This window comes from Bubalus kerabau, chromosome 1, assembly GCF_029407905.1.
Source record: "Bubalus kerabau isolate K-KA32 ecotype Philippines breed swamp buffalo chromosome 1, PCC_UOA_SB_1v2, whole genome shotgun sequence".
In the NCBI taxonomy this organism is placed as follows: Eukaryota; Metazoa; Chordata; class Mammalia; order Artiodactyla; family Bovidae; genus Bubalus; species Bubalus kerabau.
In genome coordinates this window covers 181608825-181629963 of record NC_073624.1, presented here as the reverse complement: position 1 = coordinate 181629963, position 21139 = coordinate 181608825, and the positions used below count along the sequence as shown (strand labels likewise).

At 43.6% G+C, this 21139-nt stretch overlaps 1 protein-coding gene across 9 annotated transcripts in view; it reads left to right on the top strand.

The window, feature by feature from the left end:
* LOC129625366 (zinc finger protein 791-like) overlaps nt 1–21139 on the top strand; it is a 39832-nt gene that overhangs the window by 7704 nt on the left and 10989 nt on the right. For 3 of the 9 annotated variants that reach the window (XM_055543607.1, XM_055543600.1, XM_055543643.1), the window contains 2 exons: nt 1743–1887; nt 10114–10209. The exons of 3 other annotated variants lie outside the window; for them this stretch is intronic. In XM_055543607.1, the coding sequence (XP_055399582.1) occupies nt 10180–10209 (30 nt within the window). In that variant the 5' untranslated portion in view covers nt 1743–1887; nt 10114–10179. The remainder of the gene's footprint in view (nt 1–1742; nt 1888–10113; nt 10210–21139) is intronic. 3 more of the 9 variants (XM_055543614.1, XM_055543608.1, XM_055543653.1) reach the window with 2 other exon arrangements.

Genomic DNA, 21139 nt, shown 5'->3' with positions numbered 1-21139 from the left:
GAAAGGCAGCAGACAGTAGTCGGCAGGCTAAAACCGTACTCCCCTAACACAGAGGGCTCACTAGCACCCTTAAGTTCCTCTTAAGTTTCTCTGCCCCCACCTCTACTGCAGCAAAGCTCCTGACCCTCAGAGTTACGGGGGCAACATGCTGTAGCACAGCCAAGGGGTTAGTTCAGACTGACTTTAAACCTCGGGTTAGTTAAACTTACTTTAAACCACACAGCAACAGTTGTCATGAGCAAGCCCCCTATTCCTGCTGGCACATACGTGAGGCCCTCAGGAGGGAAAATCTTATAAATACCACAGTGGAGAGGTCACTGTCTCCCCTGGAATATGTTCAGTGACTGAAAAAACAACACAGGGATGGACAGGAGAGAGGAAACAAAGGAACAATACAGAAACAAGGGTCCACAACTGGACCCAACTGGAAATCTAAAATACACTAAAAGACTTTAAACAACCCAAATGATAAAGGGGTACTTTTTGGTTTCTGGGCCCCTACAGCAGAGTTTCTGAATTAATTTGGTCATCTGCTGTGTTGCATTGATTCACAAACCTTCATGCAAATAATCAGTACTGGGTTTCCAATTATATTAGAATCCCAGTAAACTTAAGCAGGGCTTTCCTTAGTGGCTCAGTGGTAAAGAATCCGCCTGCCAGTGCACGATATTGCGGGTTTGGTCCCTGGTGAGAAGATCCCTGGAGAAGGAAATGGCAAGCCACTCCAGTATTCTTGCCTGGAAAATTCCGTGGACAGAGGAGCAGGCAGGCTACAGTCCATGGGGTCGAAAAAGAGACACAACTGAGCAACTCAACAACAACAAACTTAAGCAAGGAACTCCCCATAATCTTAGAGGAATTACTGAATAGGCATATCTTTAATGATTGTTAGCCAACTCGTCTCTTGCCTAAATTCTCCCATGGTCAGAGGATCGATTTTCCTCAAGTATTCTATAGTGAACAGGAAAGCTCTGGACCAGTGATTCACAAATTAAAATTAAATACTTTTTGCTAATTGCAAATTGGCTTGACAAAATAAGATCCCACAGTCTACCCCCCTAGGTAAATTGCATTATTGTGCTCATGCTCAGTTGTATCCGACTCTTTGTGACCCCATGGACTGTAGCCTGCAAGGCTCCTCTGTCCACGGGATTTTTCAGGCAAGAATACTGGAGTGGGTTGCCATTTCTTTTTGCAGGGGATCTTCCCAGCCCAGGAATCAAACCTGAGTCTCCTTTATCTCCTATATTGCAGGGAGATTCTTTCCCCGCTGAGTCATAGAGGAAGCCTAAATTACATAATATGGGCCAATGAAAATTAAACAGGGCCTTGAAGGATTGAAGACCATTACAAAAAAAAATTTTTTTTGGCCGCACCACATAGCACACAGGATGTTAGTTCCTCACCCAGGGATCGAACCTGTGCCCCCTGAAGTGGAAACGCAGATTCTTAACCACTGGGCTGCCAGGGAAGTCCCAACAAAAATTATTTAGCAAAGAGGTGATTACTCCCTGTACTTCTCCTTTTCACAGCTGAGTTTGGCCTGTTCTTAAATCTAAAAAGACTGAATGACCCCTGACAGTGGATTACCGAACACTTGAGGTTGTGGTCACACCAAATGAACCTCTGTACTCAGTCCCCAACATTGTGGAAATTACCGACTCCATCCCGTCAACAGGTGGCAGATACCCTGCTCTCACAGATTCGGATAAATCTGTTGTGTTTGATGCCTATTTCAACAGCTGCTTTGCTGCACTTGGCCCTCACCTCTGAAGGGACGTGATACACCTTGACCTGGTTAGCTTTGGGAACCTCAGCACCGCTGCCACTGCACACGGTCTCTGCAGGCAGGATGCGAGCTGCATCCTCTTGGCTCCAAGAGCACAGGTATGACATGACATTGATGACATTCTCCTCTGAGGAAGTTCATTTGACATTCAGGACATTGCAGATACCGAAAAAAGTTGCTCACGAAAAGTGCATGGGTCATTAGCCCATACATAAGTAAGGCCCTGACCCCTTGGTTAAATTCCTGAAAATTATGTGGTAAATAAACAAGGGGCGCCTTCCTCCCTGACTATGAAAAAAATAACAATTGTCCCTCTCTGCACCCACAGCAACTCCTAGGTTGTTTTGATGTTTGGAAGGCAACATATTCTTTTTTTTTTTCTTAATGGAGTTTATTTATTTTGGGCTGTGCTGGGTCTTTGTTGCTGGGCAGGCTTTTCTCTAGTTGCAGCAAGCAGGGGCTACTCTCTCTTATGGTGCATGGGCTTCTCATTGTGGTGGCTTCTCTTGTTGCAGAGCACAGGCTCTAGAGCGCAGGCTCAGTATTGAGGAGCATGGGCTTAGCTGCTCCATGGCACATGGGATCTTCTAGGACCAGGGATCAAACCCGTGTCCCCTGCATTAGCAGGCAGATTCTTCACCACTAAGCCTCCAGGGAAGCCCCTGATAATAAGACCCTCTTGAAATACGATGAAGCCAAACCTGAGCCTCTGGCTCAGCCTTCCTGTAGTAAAAGTCTCCCTCACCTCCTCCAGTCCCTTTCTAGGTACCATAGTTTTGGAAGAGGTCACTTTTCACCATTCAGTTCAATGTTACCTGTAGGCTTGTCGTGTGTAACTTTTATCATGTTGAAGTGTATTCGTTCTGTACCTAATTTGTTGAGTTTTTATCATGAAAGGATGTTAAATTTTGTCAAATTCTATTTCTGCATCAGTTGAGGTGATCATATGCTTTTCATCTTTTTAAAAAAATTTGTAATACTTTTTCTTTTGGCTGTGCTAGGTCCCAGTTGCGGTTTGTGGGATCTTTAGTTACAGCATGTAGGCTCTTTAGCTTCAGCATGCAGGATCTAGTTCCCTGACCAGCAATCGAACCAGGGCCCTTGCATGGGGAGCTCAGAGTTCTTAACCACTGGACCACCAGGGAAGTCCCAATCATTATTTCTTTAAATAAGCTTTCTACTATTCTCCCTCTCTTCTCCTTATGGGATTTCCATGATGCATACATTATGTCTTTTCTTGTGACCTCATGGACTGTAGCCTGCCAGGCTCCTCTGTCCATGGGATTCTCCAGGCAAGAATATTTGAGTGGGTTGCCATTTCCTTCTCCAACGGATCTTCCCAACCCAGGAATCGAACTGGGGTCTCCTGAATTGCAGGCAGATTCTTTACCGACTGAGCTACGAGGGAAGCCAGTGTCTTTTGTTGATGTTCCCTGCAGCTGTGAAAGTGCTGCACTCAATATGCCAGCAAATTTGGAAAACTCAGCAGTGGCCACAGGACTGGAAAAGGTCAATTTTCATTCCAATCCCAAAGAAAAGTAATGCCAAAGAATGCTCAAATCACCGCACAATTGCACTCATCTCACATGCTAGTAAAGTAATGCTCAAAATTCTCCAAGCCAGGCTTCAGCAATATGTGAACTGTGAACTTCCATATGTTCAAGCTGGTTTTAGAAAAGGCAGAGGAACCAGAGATCAAATTGCCAACATCTGCTGGATCATCGAAAAAGCAAGAGAGTTCCAAAAAAACATCTCTTTCTGCTTTATTGACTATGCCAAAGCCTTTGACTGTGTGGATCACAAGAAACTGTGGAAAATTCTTCAAGAAATGGGAATACCAGACCACCTGACCTGCCTCCTGAGAAACCTGTATGCAGGTCAAAAAACAACAGATAGAACCAGACATGGAACAATGGACTGGTTCCAAATTGGGAAAGGAGTATGTCAAGACTGTATTCAACTTATATACAGAGTACATCATGCGAAATACTGGACTGCATGAAGCACAAGCTGGAATCAAGATTGCCGGGAGAAATATCAATAACCTCAGATATGCAGATAACACCACCCTTATGGCAGAAAGCAAAGAAAAACTAAAGAGCCTCTTGATGAAAATGAAAGAGGAGGGTGAAAAAATTGGCCTAAAACTCAACATTCAAAAAACTGAGATCATGCATTCAGTCCCAGCACTTCATGGCAAATAGATGGGGACACAATGGAAACAGTGACAGACTTTATTTGGGGCGGGGGTGGGGGGGGGGCGCTCCAAAATCACTGCAGATGGTAACTGCAGCCATGAAATTAAAAGACACTTGTTTCTTGGAAGAAAAGCTATGACCAACCTAGACAGCATATTAAAAAGCAGAGACATTACTTTACCAACAAAGGTCTGTATAGTCAAAGCTATGGCTTTTCCAGTAGTCATGTATGGATGTGAGTTGGACCATAAAGAAAGCCAAGTGCTGCAGAATTGATGCTTTTGAACTGTGGTGTTGGAGAAGACTCTTGAGAGTCCCTTGGACTGCAAGGAGAACCAACCTGTCCATCCTAAAGGAGATCAGTCCTGAGTGTTCATCGGAAGGACTGATGCTGAAGCAGAATCTCCAATACTTTGGCCACCTGATGTGAAGAGCTAACTCATTGGAAAAGACCCTGATGCTGGGAAGGGTTGAGAGCAGAAGGAGAAGGGCATGACAGAGGATGAGTTGGATGGCATCACCGTATCAATAGACATGAGTGTGAGCAAGCTCTGAGAGATGGTGAAAGACAGAGAACCCTGGCGTGCTGCAGTCCATGGGGTTGCAAAGAGTCGGACACGACTGAGCGACTGAACAAGTCTTGCAAACCATCTCCAGGAAGGTCCAGCCTTTGGAAGTGGTGTGTTAATTTTTTCTTTTTGTTGTAGCCATTCACAGGTGGGCAGAGTGAGATTATATACCTGTTAGCTACACACAAGCACTATGGTTTAACGGTCGGACTTCCTGGTAGCTCAGTTGGTAGAGAATCCTCCTACAGTGTGGGAGACCTGGGTTCAATCTCTGCGTCTGGAAGATCCCCTGGAGGAGGAAATAGCAATCAACTCCAGTATTCTTGCCTGGAGAATCCCATGGACAGAGGATTCTGGTGGGCTACAGTCCATTGGGTCACAAAGCATCAGCCACGACTGAGTGACTAACCCATGCATACAAAGTGTCAGGGTCCTTTGAAGCAGGCCATTATGTATGATTATAGTAACAACAGCAAGGAAAAGCAAGTCAAAGAAACCATTTCCATCATAGAGTCAGAGTTGGCTTTTCCTTGCAATAGTTGAGGATCAGAGTTGTCCCTTTTCACCACTACATGCTGTCTCATTGACTTGTGTTCTTCCTCTAGATGTAAATCACACAATTTGGCCACACAGTTTGTTTGTGAGGTTCCTGAAGGGGAATCTAGGGATGATATATGGTCATCTGTTAACTTATTATTCTATTTATTCATTTCTACTTTTTAAAAATTTTATTTTTAATTGGAGGATAATTGCTTTACAATGTTGTGTTGGTTTCTGCTGAGCAACATGAATCAGCTATAAGTATACATACATCTCCTCCCTCTTGACCTGCTTCTTTGATTTACAGAAAGAACTGACAAACTAGTCCTTCTCCAATGCATGAAAGTGAAAAGTGAAAGTGAAAAGTGAAAGTGAAGTTGCTCAGTCATGTCCGACTCTTAGCGACCCCATGGATTGCAGCCTAAATCCTTGGAAAATCCTTGCATGGATTTTCCAAGCAAGAGTACTGGAATGGGGTGCCACAGCCCTTTAGAGACTTCTAAATAAGTTCTGAAACATACCATTGTTTCCAAGTTCCCTACTGTGATTAAACATATGTCTTCTGATGTAGTGGTTCATTGTGGCTAAGAGGAAAGTTTTATCATCCCATGATCTGGTCTCAGTATTTTAATGAGCCTGTGTCCGTGGGCTCTGCCCTTCTCTGGTGTGATAAGAAAAATGTTTGATCTTTGTCCACAGTTCTTAGCAAAGATTTCCCAAGGCCCTTGGACTCTGAGAGATACCGATGATGATGTTTTTAGTCGCTAAGTTGTTTCTGACTCTTTGTGACCCCATGGACTGTAACACACCAGGCTCCAGTCCTCCACTACCTATGGGAGTTTGCTCAAATCCATATGCATTGAGTCAGTGAGGCTATCTAACCATACCACCTCTATCGGTAATAAGAGCATCTTATGTTGTAATAAGGCAACTGTTTCTAGGCCCCTGGATGGCTTCAGGGTAGGGATTTGGCCACCAGTGACCAGGAAGAACTTTCAGCCCAGTTCCCAGCCTCCAGAGAGGAAGGAGGTGCTGAAGATTGAGTCCTTCTCCAGTGGTCGACATAAGAAAACTATGGAAACCCCTAAAGCTCGGGATTCAGAGAGATCTGACTTGGTGAACCCATCAGTGAGCCAGGAAGCTGTCATGTGTGGAGATAACATGGAAGCTCCCTGCCACCCCTACCCCCACCACTTTGCCCTGGGCACCCTTTCCACGTGGCTGTTCCTGATGAAAGATTCAGAAATGATGGAGCACACACACACTCTCAAATATAAATACCCCAATAGAGGGGCTTCCCAGGTGGCTCCACTCAGAGCCCGCCTGCCAATGCAGGAGACACAGGTCTGATCCCTAGGTCAGGAAGATCCCCTGGAGAAGGAAATGGAAGCCCACTCCAGTATTCTAGCCTGGCAGATCCCATGGACAGAGGAGCCTGGCAGGCTGCAGTCCATTGGGTCACAAAAGGGTCAAACACGATTTAGTGACTAAACAACAACCCCAATACAAAATAAAAAGTTTTAAAAAATCAAATAAACTGGTAATAATAAGTAGTGCTTGTCTTCATTCTGATAGCTGCTCTAGACAATTAACAAAGATGAGGTGTTGTCCAGGGAACCTCTAAATTTGTGGTGGGTCAGGCAGAAATGTGTTTAGCCCAGCCCCTGCCCACTCTGTGGCTGGCATCTGACGGTGGGTACTGTCATAGGATTCAACCCATAAACTGTGGAATCTGATGTTAATTCTGGTTAGTTTGTGTCAGACTTGAATTGCACTGCAGGACACCCAGTTGGTGTTGGAGAATTGGAGTTGTTTTGGAAAACATACCGTGTGTTTGCTGAGAGGTCAGCAGAAAGACTAGTGGGGAGTCCAGTTGACTCTTTGCTTCCCACCATAGCACTGCCCTCTGGCACTGGTAGGATCCCAGTTGGTTAGCCTCTAATGAAATAGATTATTTTGGGGGGGGGGGTGGATATAACTGATTAACAATGTTGTGATAGTTTTAGGTGAACAGCAAAGGGACTCACCCATACATGTACATGTATCCATTATCACTCAAACTCCCCTCTGTTCCAGGCTGCCACATAACACTGAGCAGAGTTCCTCGTGCTATACAGCAGGTCCTCGTTGGTTATCCATTTTAAATATAGAAGTGTGCATATATCCATCCTAAACTCCCTAACTATCCCTTCTCCCTGTTTTTCCCAAGAACTATAAATTCATTCTCTAAGTTGAAATACATTCTTTTGAGGACAAGACTTATTAAAAAGTGCAGAATATTGTAGGCATATTTCAAAATGGCTATTTTTCAGTCTCTTTCCAATTTTGGAGACAATACTTCACCCTGTGACCTCAGTCCTTTGATATATTTAAGAAGAGTCATTGATTTTTAAGTTTCTTTGCTTTTTTTAAAAAGTCTGTTTGTTGAGGATGGGACTATAACCTTTTAAGCTCCTTATCTGCTGATCAGAGGTCTCTAACTCCATTTTTTAATGTTTGACTGCTGATATCTTCTTCCTGAGTGGAGAAAACCCAGTTCTTCCTACCTAAGCATCTCCTTTACTTTTACCCAGAACTCTTCAGTCCTGATACTTCCAGTCATCAAATATGTGAAGGTTTTACCCCCACAATAAGTAATTCTCTGTGACACCAGTGGGGTGTCCTACAACTTAACTCAATCCTAACACTATCTGCCCTGGGACAGCATCAGATTCTACAGGTTAAGAGCTAAGTCTCGCAAAACTGTCAGCACTGGCCCCCACACACAATTTCAGATGCCAATCACAAGGAGTAGGTCCCCAGATTACTCACAACTTCCGTCTGACATGGCTACAAATCAGAAGTTCTCACAGGCCCCTCCTTGGGTTCTGTTTGCAAGAGCAGCTCATAGAACTCAGAGACACACTGAAGTTATTAATACATTTACCAGTTTATTAAAGGATATGATAAGTGATACAGGTGAAGTGATACATAGGGTGAAGTCTGAGAGAGTCCCTTGGAGCTGGGGTGCATCACCCTCCCTGTACATGGACCACCAACCTGGAAGCCCTCTGAATCCCCCCTTACCACTGGGATTTTATGGAGGCTTCCTCATGTAGGCATGATTAATTGTTAACTTCATTTTCAGCCCCCTCCCCTTTCTGGAGGATGAGGGTGTTGGGCTGAAAATTCCAAGTTCATGATCATGACTTGGTCTTTCCAGTGACTGGACCCTCACCCAGCAGCCACCCAGGAGCCCAACCAGAGTCACTTCAATAGAATGAGAGATGGTCCTAGTGCTCTTATCCCTTAGGAATTTTAAAAAAATTATTTATTTGGCTGTACTGGGTCTTAGTTGCAGTATGCAGGATCTAGTTCTCTGACCAGGGATCAAATCAGGCCCCCTGCATTGGGAGTGGGGAGTCTTAGCCACTGGACCACCAGGGAAATCCCTCCCTTAGGAATTTACAAGGGTTTTAGGAGCCCTGTGCCAGGAACGAGGGTCAGAGACTAGGATATATTTTTCCTATTATGTGACTGATGACAACTTTAAAGTCTTACCCCTTCTTCCCTTTGTGCCCCAAATCTGTACAAGGTGATAAGAAAGGCTGCATGTGATCTGCCACCATAGCCTACGCCCCTAAGTGTAGCCTAAAAAAAAAAAAACAGGCCAGACTCCACTATTCAACCAACCCTTGGGTGGAGGTCCACGTTCTGCCTTTCTCTGTAGGTTATAGAAAAAGTAACTTGGTATTTATATATACTGCAATATTGTTGTTTAGTCCCTAAGTTGTATCTGACTCTTGCAACCCCATGGGCTATAGCCCACCAGGCTCCTCTGTCCATGGAATTCTCCAGGCAAGAATACTGGAGTGGGGTGCCATTTTCTTCTCCAATATATACTTTAATAAACTGTACTTATTTGCTCTATTGATAAATCCTCCAGATCTTTCCATAGCAATACCCTTTGTTTATAAAAACTACATATGATGATGAACTCAGGGAACCCATCCTTTCTTAGTTGACACTTGGCTTCTTACTGATTGTTGTTGCCAAAACCATGAGTGAAAACTCAGATTGCCACTTTATAGGACAAACTATCATACAAATTTTGTTGCCAACCTTAATTACTGCTTAAAATTTTTATCAGCATGTAAAGCAATTATCCGTCAATAAAAAAAAAAATCAGCATATATATTTAGAAAAGAATATACAAAATGTTTCCTGGCTAGATTTAGTGATAATTGAAACATCCTTGGAATCTTCATGAAAATTCATAAATGACCTGTGGGCGTTGGTGACAGAGTCCCCAACCTTCCCATGCCTCATTCATCACCAACCTGCCCCTTACATGATGGCGGTTGGGATTCTCTGTTTATTCTTCCATACCTTCACCATCTTTTATTTTTCACTCTGCAATTTTCTTTCAGTTTTGCCTCCTTTGACCTTTCAACGAGTAAGTATGAAAGAAATTACATTGTAAAGGTCTTCTGTGGTTTCTCGGTCTGTGTTTCACACATGCCCTGAAGCTTCATGGCTGGTCTAGGATTGTGGGGTTCACCCTCCCTCTTGAGCCAAGTGCCCCCGAGGATGGGGTGGGGTAAGGGGGCTTTTCAGTCTTCCAAACGAGGGAGGGTAGGTAGGGAAGAATGGGTCTCTCTCACAGCAAATGGTCAAAGATCAAAAGTGGGGCGAGACTCATTATTACACATGGTGAGGCCACTTCTCAGTGTCCGTTTTGGGGAAGAAGTGTCACCGTTCTGTGAGGGCCTCGCGGCCATCTGGTTCAATGGAGTGACCATGGAGGGGCCTCCCTGACAGGTCAAGGTCCGAGCAAAGACGTGACCTCCGGCCTGCTGTCACTCAGGCACGGCAGGGCGGGGCCTTGCGAGCTGTCCAATCAAGGGAGTCGCCGGGTACGTACGTGTGAGCGCCTGTAGGCGACGCTCCAGTGTCGGGCGTGGGTGGCGTGGACTGCGTGCTGGTTCCCATTCGCTCCCGCAGCGCAGCAGATCCCCCTTCTCTGTGTCCTTAAAAGGCTCCGGTGGTTCCGCGGCATCCTCTGTAAGTGTGACCTGCGCTTGCCGCGGCAGTCGTGGAGTGGATGACTGGGAAGCCAAGAAACCAAAAAATGGTGAGCTGGGGGAGCCAGGTGTTGGAAGACGGGGGCTGAGGGACCTGCTGGAACTGGCCGTGGTGGGACCTGGGCCTCCCCGTGGTCAACTTCGGACCCGCGGACCCGAGTCCACCCACCCCGAGCGCGGCACGCAGTGCACGGACTCAGCGGGCAGTTGGGACCCGGGGCGGCCTCTCTGCTCACCGCTGCGGCTGTGTCTGCTCCAGGGTGTGTGGTGTCCATGGAGAGGGTTGTAACGGGACAATCGTAACTCAGTATTTGGGGTCCCTGCATAAGGGGAGCAGCGGTCTATGGGGTCCCTCCTTTCTCCCCGGGGCGGGGGAACTCTCATTTCCCCTCACTTTTCAAATGTATGAAGAACAGTGTCACAAATCCACGACCCTGTCTCCCTACTCCAGCTCTTCCCAGGGCAGGACACAAATGCCTAAATTTCCAGATCTTTCCCGATATTCCCAAACGCCATCTTCCCCTTTTCAGTTCATAGCTTCATTATTAACTACTTGCCCTCCGTGGTGCATTTCAAGCTATGCAGTATTTTAAATTGTTTATTATTAATCCACAGAGCCATGAATGACTCTTCAAAGTTTAGTTTTTTGTCTGTGTATGTTTTCCATGAGAAGAAACCAGAAATTAATCACCGGGAACTACACTGTATTTAAGTCTTGTGCTGTCCCCTCCTTACTCCGCCCCACAAGCTTTCCCAGCCACAGACATCCTATTTTGTTTAAGCCTTTTGGGTGGAGGTTCCTCTTGGGAGACTCCTGGGTGGTCGGTCTTTTCATCATAGTTCCAGGTCAGCCTTGTCCCTCCCTGAGTTTGTGACCTTATTCACTTTTAAGCCTTTTTTTAGCTGTATGGGTCCTAGTTGCGGCATGTAGAATCTAGTTCCACGACAAAGGATTGAACCCTGGTCCCCCTGCAGTGAGAGCGCGGTCCTAGCCACTGGACCACCAAGGAAGTCCTAAGTTTCCATCTTTAGTAACTGTAAATGTATTTAATCAATAGATCTTGAAAGAGAATATAAAATATTTCCAAAGGGAAGAAAGAGGTGAATTTCAGAAAAAATACTCCATTATACCATTATTCCATTTTTTTTTTTTTGGTCACATAACTGACTGTAAGTAACATTCAAGATCTTTTTTTTTTCTTTTCTTCAATTATTATTTACAGTTTCTTGCCATGGAAATGATAATTGGCTGACATTTACTTTCTGAAAGGAATAGATATTTGTGTTTTGTTCTTGAAATAGAAAAAAATGCCTTACAGTTTTCCTCCCTTCTTTATACATAAATACTGGATTGAATGGTTCTGTTGGATTATTCAAACACTGGGTATGTGTCATTTAAAATATCAATGGAGTTCATGACAATGACAGTGGGGAGCCCAGACCTGTGGGCTCTTAGCTCTTAGCTAAGGCCCCCTTGAGCCTGCCAAGGGAAGTACTCAGAGGACCAACTGTTCTATCTGGGAAGCCTTCCCCTGCACGTGTCCTACCTGCTCTCACCAACCATGGAAGGAGCCTTTATAGTGAGAGAAGATACAGCCCTGGAAAGGTGGGGATGCACTTTCGACGGTGGGGGATACAGAGTGACACCCTGAGACCCTAACTGTTGATTACCAGGTTGAACTTTGTACTGTAACTGTACATACGAATTACTCAGAGTGATTTGAGTGTGTTGAGAAAGTCTGTGAAGGTCAGGAATTGTGTCTTCTTGGACAAGAGTTTATGAATTGGCGAGTTCATTTAAGTTAGAATTTTACATTGAATCTGGTGAAGAGTTTTCTCACTTGTAAGAATTGAAGCCTGGAGAGGGAGCATTTGTTGGAGCCTCCAGAGTTCATTTCTGAGGCTGTTCATGTGGCTGACCCTCACCACTGACACGCTCTCCATTCAGTCGCTCAGTCGTGTCTGACTCTTTGCGACCCCATGGACTGCAGCACGCCAGGTTTCCCTCCTTCACCATCTCCCGGAGTTTGCTCAAACTCACATCCATCAGATCGGTGATACCATCTAACCATCTCATCCTCTGTCATCCCCTTCTCCTGCCTTCAATCTTTCCCAGCATCACAATCTTTCCTAATGAGTCAGCTCTGACACACTCCAGGGATTGTATTCCCACAGTCGGAGATCTGGACCTCAAGCCTGGGAATCTCAGTTTCTTCTGAATTATAGGGAAATAGGCTGCTAATCTCACTGATTCAAATATTTACATTTCTTTCCTTGTATACATTTATATATTGAATATTGCAGGATTTTTAAAAGATTTTTTGATGTGGACCATTCTTAAAGACGTCATTGAATTTGTTACATTGCTTGTTTCATGTTTTGGTTTTTTGGCCCCAAGGCATGTGGGATCTCAGCTCCCAGACCAGGGATTGAACCTCTACCCCCTGCATTGAAAGGTGAACCTTAACCATTGGATCACCAGGGAAGGCCCTGTTGCAATTCTTTAGTTTCCCTTCATAGTCTGTGACATTATTTTATAGTATTATGATTCTCAAGCTTTCAGGGTATGTTGACAGAGAGACATTGGGAATAAGCCAAAAAACTCTGGAACTAAACAGAATATTCTTTCCTTTTAGGCAAGAGATCCTCAAGATATGAGATGAGTATATTTGAGTTCTTAGGTGGCTTTTACATTTGTAGGTCAGTTTTTTGTATGTGCTTGTCCTTAGAGAACTTTGAAATTCTAAGTGTTACAGTACTGCTGAAGCAAATGAATTCATGAGGAAAACTATTCAAAATGTACATAAAATCACTGAAAATCCTAGTATATTTAATGGATTACATGCAAATTCCTCATGCATTACATGTTACTTATTTCTGAAAAAGCCCCCAGAGTGAGCTACAAGAAGCTATGATGCCCCCTTGTTATTTTTGTTAAAAGGAGATTTGAAACTTTTCATTTTTTATGGTTTAAACTTTTATAAGGGTTAGCATTTAAAGGAGTAAATCTTAGAAGGGTTTCCTCTGTAGATAAATAAAAACTAAACTTAAAACGTTCAAAGCAAAAGTAAGTTAATTAAAATAAAGGCTATTAAATATAAAGATATAGTATATGCATATTACTCAGTTAATTTTAAATCATCATGGGAAGGTTAGCAAAAATCTGTAAGATAAGACTGTCAAAAGTAGACTCATGCCAGGGCATCCTGGCCCCTCAAGTGGTCTTGCTTCAGCTGCTCCCAAATAACCAGTGTAGATCATTTTAAGGCTTTAGTGAAATTTTTTTTCTTCACAAGTTTTAATTTCTGGCCACACTGTGTGGCATGTGGGATCTTAGTTCCCCCACTGATTGAACCCACACCCCTTGCGCTGGAAGGCAGAGTTTTAACCACTGGACCACCAGGGAAGTCCATTTCTTGAGCATCTTGATTTGGTGGTGCTTTATCAAAAAAGAAGCAATTGCAAATGCATATTTTTCTTTCCCACCTTTGTCTTTGTCATGAGTAGTCAGACATTTTTTTTGCTTTTTGTTTCAGTTTAAGCCCCACTGATCTGTTAAATAACAAAAATACAATTGAATAAATTTTAAAGGTTTAATTGGTTTTATTAAGTGATTGAATCAGACAGCATCGCATCTAGGGAGTGGAGAGGTGTCCAAATGGAAGGCTTAGATGGGTAGAAGGCCAAAGGGATATGGAAAGAGTGAATTATCTTGCTTTGAGGGATAATAAAAATCTCTATGAAAAAAAAAAAAAATCTCTATGGCTGATTACCTCATTGGCGCTGGCCAGCAAATTAAAAGCAAAAATAAGCTCAGACTGGTTTAAGATGACATTCCTGGGGGAGATTCTTCGGCGCTCAGCCTTCTTTGTGGCCCAATTCTCACATCCATACTACTGGAAAAGCCGTAGCTTTTGACTATACAGACCTTTTTTGGCAAAGTGATGTCTCTGCTTTTTAATACACTGTCTGGGTTTGTCATAGCTTTCCTTCAGGGGTCTACTGTTTCTTTTTAACACCTTCTTTTTCCCTTTGTGCCCCAACCTGATGAGAAGTCTGGGTCCTCCACTCTAGAGATGACAGGAGATTCCAGCCACACAAGCTCCTGGCTTTGGGCAAGAATTTCTGCCCCAGTCCCAACCTCCAACTACAATGAACATCCAGACCAGGCTCCTTTCTGAAGCCATTTCAGTGCTGCTTGAGAGGAAGGAAGATCTGATCCAGTGAATCATAAATTAAATTTTAATTTAGTTTCTGGCACTGGAAAATTATATTGCTAAATGGAACTCCACTGACCTTTATTGCTAATTACTTAATAGGCCCAATGTAAATAGGGTTTTGAAGGATGGAAAACCGTTATACAAACCTGTTTAATGAGGAAGTGATTAACCCCTCCTTTTAATTGGAGAAGGAAATGGCACCCCACTCCAGTACTCTTGCTTGGAAAATTCCATGGACAGAGGAGCCTGGTAGGCTACAGTCCATGGGATCACAAAGAGTCAGACAGGACTGAGCAACTTCACTTCACTTCACTTTAATTGGCGTATTTGGTCTGTTCACAAACCTGGAAAGAATGAATGACATCTCACATTGGATTATGGCAACCTTGAGACTGTTGTTTCACCAAATAAGCCCCAATTCCCAGCCCCCATCATTTTGGAAATGACTGACTTCATCCACTCCACAGCTGCTAAATGTCCTGCCCTCACAGGTTTGGCTAAGTCTTTTCTGTTCAGTGTCCATTTCAGCAGCCTCTCAGCACACTTGGCCTTCACCTTTACCTGGTGACCCTCAGAGAACCTCAGCACCATTGCCACGGTACATGGTCTCTGCAGGCAAGGTCTGACCTGCACCACCTTGTGCCATGAGCATGAGTGATGTGACATTAATGACATCTCTTCTGAGGACATCAGAACATAAGAAATGTTGAAATATATTTGAGCCCATTTAAGCTATTACTTGTAAAATGGCCCACCTGGAATAGTTCCCACAAAAAAACAAAAAGGCTGTGGACTCTGGTGAAAATGCCAGATGACAGGCATTCCCCTGCGTGCCGTCGAACCCTGAGTCACAGTAGAGGCTTCAGGGACCTGCGCTCCTGCCTCTGGAGTTTCCCGTCAGGCCTGAAGATGGCCACAGGCTTCTAACCAAGGTCCGGCCCTGGCCTTGCATTGTAGGCCATTCGAGCTGCACTTTCATCTCCTGACGGAGCTGTGCTGAAAACAGATAACCCTGAAAATGGGACCTCCCATCCAGATTCCCATTAGGATTTGAAACCCTGTAAAGAGCACCCCAAGAGCTCAGCACAGCTGTGGGGACCCCCCTGAGACAAGAAAAAGCTGACCCTGGGACCCCCACCATAACCTACCTGCAGAAGGGGTGGAGGCCTTCCCCCTCCTGGGTCCCTTGCCTGATGCTAAAGGTCATCACCCCTTCTCAGGCCCCTAGGCTCCCTGTGGGCTCCTTAGGATTCCCTGAGTGACGAGCAAGGGGAGTCCACAGACTTCAGAACATCTCCACATTCATACATGATCCAGGTTTTCACCCCTTAGTTGGACATCCTGCTAAAGGAGGGGACTCAACGGTCCACAACACACCCAACATCAGCCTGTCGTCTTAGCCCTGACCAGCAGTTGGCTTGGAGAGCATGTGTTTACTGACCCCTGGGCAATCGTCTAAAAATGTGTGATAAAAGAATTCTGGGAATCTCTTGCCTAACAGGTATCCCCAATATACATCAAGGTAACACTTGTCTGTATATATACTGAGGCCTCCCCAGGACACCCTTAACCACATCAGAGCACATCCGTTGGAACACGGCATTCAGTGGGGTTTTAATTCTGTTTGCAGGATACAGGCCTTTATAAGAGTGCCATAGTGACTGAAGTAACTTCAAATCAACTGAACAAAGATGGCCTTTTTCAGTCATCTGAGATGAATATTAATGCCTTTTTTACTTCATCATCTTTTTTTTCCCTGATAGATGTTACCTTTCTCTACAGCAGTTTTAAGTTTATAGAAAGTTTGGTTACAAAGTACAGAAAGGTCATACTTAACCCCTCTGCCATCATAGTTTTGCCCTGTTTTTTATATCTTGTATTACTGTGGTACATTTGCTAAATTCGTTGAACCAATGCTGATTTATTACAGTCCACATTTTAGGACAACGTTGACTCTTGTTTAGACAGTCTGTGGGCTTTGGCAACGTAAAATGAGCTTGTTTCTGTCATGTCCATGTCGTGTATTCTACTTTGATGCCCTGAAAGTCCCCTGTGCTCCCCCTATTCATTTATTCCTTCCTCCCTCCCACCCCCAAATCCCTGCAGACACAGATTTTTCATTGTACCGTGGTTTTTTCCCTTTGCAGAACTCTGGTTGGAATAATACAGTATGTAGCCTTATCATGTTGGCTGCTTTCACTTAACAATATGATTTTAAGGTTCTCTCTGTCTTTTTGGTTTGATACCTCGTTTCCTTTTAACAGTGAATAACATTTCATTATATTGATGTTCCAGTGATTATTTTTCCATTCACCTGTTGGAGAATTTCTTGTTTACCTGTAAGTCTTGGCAATCATGAGTAAACCTTTTATAAACAATTCACACACAGGTATTTTTATGAACGAAGATGTTTTGGGTTGTTTTTTGTTTGTTTGTTTTGTTTTGTGTTTTTTTTTTTTTTTTTTTTTTGCTGTACTGGGGCTTCCTCGCTGCACCAGCTTTGCTCTAGTTGTGGAGAGCGGAGGCTACTTGTAGTTGCTGTGTGCAGGCTTCTTGTGGTGGTGGCATCTCCTGTGGTGTAGCCTGGGCTTTAGGACACAGAGGCTGCATGTGGTTCCCAGGTCCTAAAGCACAGGCTCAGCAGTTGTGGTGCATGGGTCCAGTTGCTCTGCGACATGTGGCATCCTCCCACACTGGGGATCAAACCTGTGTCTCCTGCATTGGCAGGCAGATTCTTTACCCTCAGCCACCAGGGAAGCCCCTGTGACAGCAAGTTTTCATCTGATTTGGTAAACTACAAAGGAGCCTGGTTGCTGGATTATACGGTTAAGTATTGTAAGAAACTGCCCATTTTCCCATGAAGGCGTACTGTTTTCCATTCCCACCAGCAGTGAGTGAGGGTTCCTGTCACTCCGCATCTTCTCTATCCTTTAATGCTTATTCTCAGTTGTTGTTGTTTTTAATTTTAGGATTTTGTAGCAAGTATCTAGAAATGATATTATTCTTCTTTTATTTGAAGTCCTAATGACATAAGACATGAGCATCTTTTCTTATGCTTGCTTACCATCCATGTGTCTTGGTGAGAGGTGTGTCCTGATATTTTGTCCATTTTTAATTGTGTGGTCTGTCTTATTGTTGAGTTTTAAGAGTTGTTTAGATATTTTGGATGCTGGTCTTTTATCAGTTAAGTGGTTTGTAGAGATTTTCTCCCAGTCTGTAGCTTGTTTTCAGTCTCTTAACCCTGTCTTTCATAGAGAAAGTTGTCATTTTAATGATGTCAGTTTACTGATTTTTTTTTTTTCCTTTCATCAATCCTGCTTTTGTTGTGTTGAATCAAAAAACTCATCACCAAACTCAGGGTCACCAAAAAAACCTCAAGGTCACCTAGATTTTCTCCTGTGTTTTTTTTTCCCCCCCAGTATTCTTTTTAAATTGAAGTATGGAGTAACGGGCAAATTTGGCCTTGGAATACAGAATGAAGCAGGGCAAAGCCTAATAGAGTTTTGCCAAGAGAATGCACTGGTCATAGCAAACATCCTCTTCCAACAACACAAGAGAAGACTCTACACATGGACATCACCAGATGCTCAACACTGAAATCAGATTGATTATATTCTTTGCAGCCAAAGATGGAGAAGCTCTATACAGTCAGCAAAAACAAGACCGGGAGCTGACTGTGGCTCAGATCATGAACTCCTTATTGCCAAATTCAGACTTAAATTGAAGAAATTAGGGAAAACCACTAGACCATTCAGGTATGACCTAAATCAAATCCCTTATGATTATACAGTGGAAGTGAGAAATAGATTTAAGGGACTAGATCTGATAGATAGAGTGCCTGATGAACTATGGAGTGAGGCTTGTGACATTGTACAGGAGACAGGGATCAAGACCATCTCCATGGAAAAGAAATGCAAAAAAGCAAAATGGATATCTGGGGAGGCCTTACAAGTAGCTGTGAAAAGAAGAGAAGCGAAAAGCAAAGGAGAAAAGGAAAGATACAAGCATCTGAATGCAGAGTTCCAAAGAATAGCAAGAAGAGATAAGAAAGCCTTGTTCAGCGATCAATGCAAAGAATTAGAGGAAAACAACAGAATGAAAAAGATTAGAGATCTCTTCAAGAAAATTAGAGATACCAAGGGAACATTTCATCCAAAGATGGGCTCAATAAAGGACAGAAATGGTATGGACCTAACAGAAGCAGAAGATATTAAGAAGAGGTGGCAAGAATACACAGAAGAACTGTCCAGAAAAGATCTTCACAACCCAGATAATCATGATAGTGTGATCACTCACCTAGAGCCAGACATCCTGGAATGTGAAGTCAAGTGGGCCTTAGAAAGCATCACTACGAACAAAGCTAGTGGAGGTGATGGAATTCCAGTTGAGCTATTTCAAATCCTGAAAGATGATGCTGTGAAAGTGCTGCACTCAATATGCCAGCAAATTTGGGAAACTCAGCAGTGGCCACAGGACTGGAAAATGTCAGTTTTCATTCCAATCCCAAAGAAAAGCAATGCCAAAGAATGCTCAAACTACCGCACAATTGCACTCATCTCACATGCTAGTAAAGTAATGCTCAAAATTCTCCAAGCCAGGCTTCAGCAATACGTGAACTGTGAACTTCCTGATGTGCAAGCTGGATTTATAAAAGGCAGAGGAACAAGAGATCAAATTGCCAACATCCGCTGGATCATGGAAAAAGCAAGAGAGTTGCAGAAAAACATCTATTTCTGCTTTATTGACTATGCCAAAGCCTTTGACTGTGTGGATCACAATAAACTGCGGAAAATTCTGAAAGAGATGGGAATACCAGACCACCTGACCTGCCTCTTGAGAAACCTATATGCAGGTCAGGAAGCAACAATTAGACTGGATATGGAACAACAGAATGGTTCCAAATAGGAAAAGGAGTACGTCAAGGCTGTATAGTGTCACCCTGCTTATTTAACTTATATGCAGAGTACATCATGAGAAACACTGGGCTGGAAGAAGCACAAGCTGGAATCAAGATTGCCGGGAGAAATATCAATAACCTCAGATATGCAGATGACACCACCCTTATGGCAGAAAGTGAAGAGGAACTAAAAAGCCTCTTGATGAAGGTGAAAGAGGAGAGTGAAAAAGTTGGCTTAAAGCTCAACATTCAGAAAACTAAGATCATGGCATCCAGTCCCATCACTTCATGGGAAATAGATGGGGAAACAGTGGAAGCAATGTCAGACTTTATTTTGGGGGGGCTCCAAAATCACTGCAGATGATGACTGCAGCCATGAAATTAAAAGATGCTTACTCCTTGGAAGAAGAGTTATGACCAACCTAGATAGCATATTCAAAAGCAGAGACATTACTTTGCCAACAAAGGTCCGTCTAGTCAAGGCTGTGGTTTTTCCAGTAGTCATGTATGGATGTGAGAGGTGGACTGTGAAGAAAGCTGAGCGCCAAAGAATTGATGCTTTTGAACTGTGGTGTTGGAGAAGACTCTTGAGAGTCCCTTGGACTACAAGGAGATCCAACCAGTCCATTCTGAAGGAGATTAGTCCTGGGTGTTCTTTGGAAGGAATGATGCTAAAGCTGGAACTCCAGCACTTTGGCCACCTCATGCAAAGAATTGACTCATTGGAAAAAATGCTGATGCTGGGAGGGATTGGGGGCAGGAGGAGAAGGGGACGACAGAGAATGAGATGGCTGGATAGCATCACTGACTCAATGGACGTGAGTTTGAGTGAACTCTGGGAGTTGGTGATGGACAGGGAGGTCTGGCGTGCTGCTATTCATGGGGTCGCAAAGAGTCGGACACGACTGAGCGACTGAAATGAACTGATAGCTGATTTATAATGTTGTAGTTACTACTGTATAACAAAATGATTCACTTACATATTTTTTAGTATCTCTTCCATTATGGTTTATCATAGGGATATTGAATATAGTTGCCTGTGCTTTATAGTGGGAGCTTGTTGTTTATCCATTCTATATATAAAAGCTTACATTCGCTAACCTTAACCTTGTAGCTTATTTATTTTATACATTTGTACCTCTTAACTTCCTACCCTTATCTCCGCTCCCCACTTCCCATCCCTACTGGTAACTGCTGGTTTGTTCTATCTGTGAGGCTGTTTCTGTTTTGTTATTTTCATTTGTTTCCTTTAGATTTCACCTGTAAGTGAAATCATACAGTATCTGTTTTTCTTAGTCTGACTGACTTAGTACCCTCCATCTATCCATGTTGTTGTAAATAGCAGAATTTCATTCTTTTTTATTGCCAAGAAGTATTCCAGTGTATATATGTACCACATCTTTATCCATCAGTGTGTTGATGCATGACATTTAGGTTGCCACCATATCTTGGCTATTTTAAATAATGCTGCTATGAACACTGGGGAGTGTGTATCTTTTTTAAAGTGCTTTCATTTTCTTCAGACATATACCCAGGCATGGAATTGCTGGATCATATGGTAGTTCTTGGGCTTCCCTGGTGGCTCAGTGGTGAAGAATCCACCTGCCAATGCCGGAGATGCAGGTTCAGTCCCTGGGTTGGGAAGATCCCCTGGAGAAGAAAATGGCAACCCATTCCAGTATTCTTGCCTGGGAAATGCCATGGCAGTGGAGCCTGGCAGGCTACAGTCCATGGGTCGCAGAGAGTCGGACATGATTAAGTGACTAAACAACAACAGTTTTAAGTTTATTGAGAAACCTCAACACTGTTTTCCCTATTAGTTGGCACTAATTTACATTGCTGCCAAGAGTGTACAAGGGTTCC